This window comes from Corticium candelabrum, chromosome 20 (genome assembly GCF_963422355.1).
Source record: "Corticium candelabrum chromosome 20, ooCorCand1.1, whole genome shotgun sequence".
In the NCBI taxonomy this organism is placed as follows: Eukaryota; Metazoa; Porifera; class Homoscleromorpha; order Homosclerophorida; family Plakinidae; genus Corticium; species Corticium candelabrum.
The window spans coordinates 5845207-5852502 of NC_085104.1; the positions used below are offsets into that span (position 1 = coordinate 5845207).

The window sequence follows — 7296 nt, forward strand, 5'->3', positions numbered from 1 at the left end:
AGCCTTAGTATAAGAATCTGCACAGACTGCAACTATGTACATTATGTATGCTAACTCACCACAACAAATGTTTAGTGTGTTTCCTCAAGTGTACAAAGTCAGCTTTTCTCGAAAGCGCAAGTTACACATTGGACACCTGTCTCTAATGCGGTTACTACATTCATTACATAAACAGAAATGACGGCAAGGTAGCAGTGCAACTTGCTTCGGCTTATCCCAACAAACCACGCATTGCGAACACTGTTGGTCAGAAGTATTGTTTTCAAGGTTGCAAGTTGAATTCTGATGTGTCCTCTTTTCCTCAGCAGTCTGTTGTCTTCCACGAGAATTTTGTTCCCTTTGTAAAAGAGGTTGTATCCATGGCATTCGTTTATTAATCAGTACATACATGATTGCTCCACCTACAATAATTGTCAGAACAAACTGCAATGATAACAATTGCCATATCAATTGTAGAAAAGGTAACAGAAAGTTGAAAATGCCAGATATCAGATCAATACCTGAAGCACACACAATTGCTAAAACATTCCATGCTGATAATGCCAGAGCTAACACAAATGACCATAAGTAGCCCCATAATACACCAATGATTTCAAAAGTTGACAAAGAAATACTCCTGATATAAGACAGTGCCACTGAAAAACGGCCAGTGATAAAAATGACACCAACTTTGATGTTTTCCAAAAAACCCTGAATAAGACCAGGAACATGGCTTGTCACTGAGACAATAGAGGAAACAACCCAAACAGTTGTTGAAGAAACAGAAGATGCAATGATTGATGCAGCTTGGATAGTCCAGCTCCAAATCTGTGACAAAGCTAGTACTAAGCTGGTAGCCAATTCACATATCTGAGACCACACCCATGTAATTGTCTTGATATTACAGACATGGCTTGTCGCTGAGGTGATAGAGAAGAGAATCCAAACAGTTGATGAAGAAACAAGATATGCAACAAATGATACAGCTTGAGCAGTCCAGGCCCAAACTTGTGACAAACCTAATACTAGACTTGCAGCCACTGCACATACCTGAGGCCATGTCCATGCAATTAATCTTGCTGTGATATTAGAGATCTCGCCTGTCACTGTGACCATAGTGGAAACAACCCAGACAGTTGCTGCAGAAACAAACGATGCAATGAATGATGCAGCTTGGATTGTCCAGCTCCAAATCTGTGCTATACCTACTCCTAGATTTGCAGCCAATACACACACCTGAAACCACGCCCATGTAATTAATTTTCCCATGAAATTCCATGAGTAAGACAACAGGATGCAGGACTGTGAGAAAAAGTAAACAAAAGAGTTGACGAAGTAGACAAGAGCAGGTTGCACAAGCGCCCAAAAACGGAACACAAACTGAGGAACATTGCTGACTGCCTCGATGATGAAGGAGAACGTTGCGACTGTCACAGTGAAAATCAGGTTGGCTACATTCGTTACCAGATGGTATAAACTACTACAGAAGACTGCGGCAAATTGCCAAGCGGCAATGAATAGATCATTTACGGCATTCAACAAATTTGCAACGTCATCCATAGCCTCGATTGGTTTAGTCAGCTCTTCTCTCTCATCCCCAATTAAGTGGGAGGGCCCGGCTAGCAGTAAAGCGCGCGAGGCCAGCCTTGGTTGCAGGTGGTATGAGAACTTTTCTCTAGCTAGTTAGCCCTTTGATCATGTTGAACCCGCATGTAACAGTGCAGCTAGATATTGAGTGCTACATCATGTTTGCCAGACTCATCAGGGGCGACGCTGGGGCCAAGATTTGGGAGATGTAACTACTAGTAGAGTTTGTACTATGTCGGCAGGGCGTGGCTTGTATATAGGGATGAGAACACTAGACTGAAACTTTCAAAGGGTCTTTGCTTTGCGAAAACATAACTTGTAAGCACAACGTAAGCCTGAGGGAATAAACAAGGAGTACTCACTACCGAGTACACCTTCTGTGCAGTGGCATGCCTAGGGAGCGCCGGGGACGCCGGGGGCTACCACCTACCAGAGCCATATATATAGAGAGTTGCGACATGGGCGTTATGGAATTTGTGATCACGTGATTGCATGGGCGCCATTTTGTTTCCAGTCGTGTGTAGACAGTATCCAGCATTAGGCGCGTTTCGACCCACTAGCGAGACTATGGTTAACTGCTGCGCTTGGAACTGTAGTAATAGATCAGAAAATGGATTCAAAATGTTTCGGTTCCCTAAGGATCGTGCCAGAAGAAAAGTTTGGGAGGCTAGAGTAAGTCGCAAGAACTGGATAGCATCGCCATATGCGCTCATGTGCGAGGTACATAAATACCGTAACGTTTATCGTGTTTCTCACACACTAAGGTACAGTGGATACGCGTTGTGATGTCGGCCAAAGCGGATTTGGTTCTAGTAGACTCCGATCTTGAACTGCCTAGATGGTATGTCTGGCAGCTACATGCTACTAAGTTGGTCCACTTGTGCACATTATTTGAATAATGATGATAGTCTCCTCCATAAGTACATGGAATTTTCATCATTTTGAAGGCACACTGATGAATCACAATTTGAGTGCAGAAGGGCTGATGGAAAAAGAAAACTTAAGTGGAACGCTGTTGCAGCCATATTTCCTCACAAGGAACGACATCAACGTATTAGAAAATCACCATTAGCAAGACATCCAGTGGACATTCCAAGCAAGTGAATCTGGGCTTGAGAGACCACATGTACTTAATCAGTGGTGTTTCACCAGAACCATTTTCAAAATGTAAGTCACTATGCAACAGTTCACACGTTTATATCAGTGCATGAATTGTTCTTCACTTAATTAATAACCTCTCAATCAACTGTACTATATTTATAAAACTACAAAGAAAACTGCAAATTACACATGATAGAACACACACACACAATAATGACAACAGGCACACATGTAGACATAATTTCAAAGTTTAGTAGAAGTTTCTTCAATCTTGGGATTGTTTTCCATTTTTCAATTGTTTAAATTACTACTATGAAGAACCAAGTACAATTAATGCAAGTTAACTAATCTATCTCAATTGATTAATGTACAGCTGAACATAATTCCAATGATACGAGGCAACTCGACATGACTCTGTAGCATATGAAACCAGTGTGGCAGATCTAGATATAGATGTGGATGAATCTAATACCCTTTCAATTGATTCCTCTACAACAGCTAGAGAAGTCGTAAAATTGAAAGCCAAATTACAAGTTTCAAGAGCCAAACTGCATAAAATTACAAGAAGAAATAATGCACTTACTAAGCAAATGGCAAGTCAGGAATCAAAGATTAAAAAACTTTTTGCTGAAGATCAGCTGCTAACATTGTCCCGAGGAATGCGAGGAATTCGGTGGTCATCTGCCACAGTGAAAAAAGCCTTACAACTTCGATTTGCATGTGGAACCACAGGATATAGCTTACTTTTAAAACAGCAGTTTCCTTTACCATCTCTTCGAACTCTTCAACGACGGATGAAGACAGTTCTATTTGAGCCCGGCATACTCAACCAAGTTTTTGAATACTTAGCAGTGAAGGTAAATGATTTGTGCGAAGAGGAAAGAGTCTGCTGTCTCACATTAGATGAAATGTCCATTACACCTAGTATTGAGTATGATGCAAGTAGTGGACAATTGCTTGGGAATGTGACTTTGCCTGGTCATTGTGGTACTGCCACTCATGCTCTTGTGTTTATGTTGGGAGGACTGTCGTCACGGTGGAAACAGACAGTAGCATACCATTTCACAGGAAACTCCACAAACGGAACTCTAATGAAACCAATTGTACGGGAAATTATTGAATGTGCTGCAAAGATAGGCTTACATGTCATAGCTGTGACTAGTGACATGAGATCTGCAAACTGAGCACTGTGGAGAAGCTTTGGCCTCATTACTGGAAGACACTGCAATATTGTTAGCAAAGTAGTACATCCTCAAAGTCCAACCAAATGGTTATATTTTCTCACTGATGTTCCTCACCTAATAAAGAATCTTAAGGCAGCTTTGGTTAGTGGCAAAGTCATCACTCTACCTGATGATGTTGTTAAAGCAAACAACTTGAACTGTAGTTTTGTGTCCATTACACCTGTAAAAGATCTAGTAGACTTTGAGAACCATCATGATTTAAAATTAGCACCAAAGCTAACTAACGCCACTATTTCTCCATCACATTTTGAGAAAATAAAAGTATCACATGCACTGCATCTGTTTAGTAAGTCAGTGAGATCTGAACTTCAATACCTTGTGAAAGAAGAAGGCTGAGGAAACGAATATCTTTCTACTGCTTGGTTTCTGGATGTGTTTAACCGGTGGTTTGATTTCACGACAAGCAGGTACCCTGCAGTTGCACTAAGCAGATTGAATTGTGATAAGTATGAAGAAGCTCTAATATTTCTTACGTCTATTATCAACTTAGTACAGAGCATGAAAATTGGAGATAAAAATGACTGGAAACCCGTGCAAGCAGGGATTATAATGTCTACAAACAGTGTTCTTGTATCCAAGAGGAGTTGCTTTCAATGGGATACAAGTTCCTTTTGACAAGTCGTCTTACTCAAGATTGCCTTGAAAATCTTTTTAGTTTGGTCAGGCTAAAAAATCCTATTCCTTCACCACTGGCATTTAAATACGCATTAAAAGTCATTTGCATTGCACAGTTCTTGAAACAACCTCATGCATATCAATGAAACTACCAAGAAGATGATAGAGACATAGCAATTGACTTTCTTGACCAGCCATTGAAGCTAGCAAGCACTGAACTGGATCTGAAAGATTTAGAAGTGGAAATATCAGAAGCAAATTGCAAAGATGACATTCAGAAGGCTGAGTTGAACAGCTTATATTACCTTGTAGGATACTGCCTACACAGCATAAAGAAAAATGAAGAAATCTGCACAGGTTGTTTTGTGGAAGTGACCAGCTGTGATCTAAGTGATCAAGACTCAGCAACGTTCACTATTCTAAAAGAGTATAAGCAAGGATGCCTTACTCAGGTATCAGAGAAAGCATTCTCTATGATGCTCAAAGTAGAAGTCATGCTAACAAACTTCGATGAATCAGTGTTGATGACATCAAAAAATGTGAAAAGATTATTGTTGGACAAGGCTGAAGAAATAACAGTACATGATTTGTTCCTCAATTGTCATAATATCAAGCAGAAGCTACTATCAAAGTACTTGACCGTTCGCTTACGCATTCTATGCAAGCAGATGAAACGTAAAAGAAAACAGGAGTTAGAGAAAGAAAAGAATCAGAGTCAAGGTGAACTAGGAAGCAAGAGCATGACAACGAGAAAATTAGTCAAAAAATTGAAATGAAAATGAATGCCCTTGTATGGAAACACAACTCTAGCCAGTCAACAAATGTGTGCATGAGTATACATGTGTGCTTGTGTAACACGTGATTAAGCATCGCATTTATACCTTTTGTAACTTGAGCTTTTGATGATGAGCCATCGTTTTATTTATACCATTCATTGCTGAAAGAAACGTGTACAGAACAACAGTTATAAATGTTGGAATTCCGAGGCCAAAGCGCGAGGTTTCCCTTGAAAAGCGTCAGAACTGTTCAGATCGGTTGTTTGAACAATACTACGTCTCTCCTGCAGTGCAAACATTGACTGAAACAACTGAAATCTTGCAAACGGCTCATTTGGAATCTCTGTATTTCGGTAGCGCTCTCACCCGAAACCACGATGATCAGGAAACGACACAAATCGAGCTTCTGAAGAAGTAAATCATAGTCCAATAGTTGCAACAAGTAGCAACATAAAACTCACTTTAATGTAGAAATAGTAGTAGCTTAGTATGATTTTAGACAGACTTTTTACGTAGCGCGCATGGAAACAAAATGGCGCCCTTGATACGTGTTGTCGCAACTCTCTCTCTATATGGCTCTGCCACCTACCATGTTTGCCATGGTGTGCACGTGACTCAGTGAGTCACCCAGAGGGTGGCACTGTAGTAAAGTCGCATACCGTGCAAGCCCGTTGCAGCCAATGGGACTGCTGGGGTCATTGAAAAAGTTAGCCTCGTCCCCTGGCCTTGCGCCTGGAATTGTTATACAGGCACCGGACAAGACTAGCACGAGAGTCTAGGGACGAGGCTAAGCTTGGCAGTGTCCGGTTCTTGTATAACACTTTTAACCTCCCGGGAACCGGTGTAGCAGCGGATTTGTTCCTGCCGCTGATTTTACACCGGACACTGCCAAGCTCACGTGAGTCTGGAGACGAGGCTATGAAAAAGTGTTGTTTGACAAGCAGTTGATTTGCGGTAACTTCCGTTTTGGGTATGGCCAAATATATTAACAATTACTTTTTGGTGTGTATCAGCGTATACGTGTACGCAAGTAGGCAATAAGAAAAGAAGAAATGTTTAGGAATTTCGGGAGCTAGTCCGTGACGTCCTTGACGACCTTTGCTCAAGCCTCGGAAGTCGTTTTCTCCTAACTGCGCATGTCCTTAGTTATAAGCTTTAAAGTTAAGAACATAAAATATGAAATTTAAATTAGGAACGCAAAATTAGGAACATTTATTATTATTATTGACTTTCATCCAGAGTAGGCGTGGCGTTATGGTAACGAACGCTTTCAGTGTGCGCTAGGTCCTAACTATTGACGATTGTGACAGGTACTGTACTTTGTTGATTGCAGCACTCTTACAGCAGTTGATTTACTCTAGCTAGCTCGAACTTCCAGACATTTGGTAGTACAAACTAGGGCAAAGGTTTGTGAGGACTCTAACATTTTAGCATTGTTATTAATTAACAAATTGCGTAGTATTTTATTTACTATTAATTAAACAACAGCATTCTGATGATTAGTGACACACGTACAGGTGCTAAACAGTTTGTGGGTGAGTGGTGTGTGTGTGTGTGTGTGTGTGTGTGTGTGTGTGTGTGTGTGTGCGCGCGCGCGCGCGCGCATTTGTTGTGTTTGTTTGTTTATTGGTTTGTTTGTTTATTTGTTTGCATGTCTCTGAGTGCAGAAAAATGACAAGATTGCATGCATCTAAAAGTTTCAACAGAAATATAATAGCCACCCTGAATTCTGTTATAAATGACGTCATTCTGCATGTGTAGCAGGCGCACACACGCCCAACAGAGATAAATGCGAAGACAAGTTGTTTTGATGCTCTAATTTTGCTTCACCCATAACTTTTAGCTAGTAGAGAGCTGCTGTTCAACTGTTGGTCCATTGCTATAGAAAATGCAACACAGCACAGACGTCAGACGTCAACTTAGGTAATAGGAAATGATATAGGAAGCCTTTGCCCAACATCTGACGAACCACGACCTTCTATGAACCCGTTCCG

General features: G+C 40.9%; 1 protein-coding gene and 1 long non-coding RNA gene across 7 annotated transcripts; both read right to left on the reverse strand.

The window, feature by feature from the left end:
- Positions 1–52: 52 nt before the first annotated feature.
- Positions 53–1592, reverse strand: LOC134195844 (uncharacterized). Its single transcript, XM_062664930.1, has 2 exons — positions 1185–1592; positions 53–1118 (listed from the first exon to the last, which is right to left on the reverse strand). Exons 1-2 carry the CDS (start codon positions 1537–1539, stop codon positions 85–87), a joined length of 1389 nt encoding a protein of 462 aa, XP_062520914.1. The 5' UTR covers positions 1540–1592; the 3' UTR covers positions 53–84.
- A 1483-nt stretch (positions 1593–3075) lies between these two features.
- On the reverse strand, positions 3076–5749 carry LOC134195630 (uncharacterized). 6 transcript variants are annotated; one of them, XR_009972409.1, is made up of 6 exons: positions 5408–5657; positions 4227–4334; positions 4018–4071; positions 3811–3965; positions 3412–3755; positions 3076–3348 (listed from the first exon to the last, which is right to left on the reverse strand). It is a non-coding gene; the product is annotated as an uncharacterized LOC134195630 (long non-coding RNA). The 6 variants fall into 6 exon arrangements; XR_009972406.1 differs by having other exon boundaries at positions 4018–4082; XR_009972405.1 differs by adding an exon at positions 5669–5749 and having other exon boundaries at positions 3811–4334; positions 5408–5586.
- Between the last annotated feature and the right edge of the window lie 1547 nt (positions 5750–7296).

Bases quoted from the DNA above. Each gene is read 5' to 3' on its own strand.
- LOC134195844 (XM_062664930.1), bottom strand. From the start codon at position 1,539: ATGGATGACGTTGCAAATTTGTTGAATGCCGTAAATGATCTATTCATT. The intron at 1,119-1,184 runs GTATAGCACAGA...TTGTTTCTGCAG, and splicing joins GGCTGCAAATCTAGGAGTAG to CAACTGTCTGGGTTGTTTCC.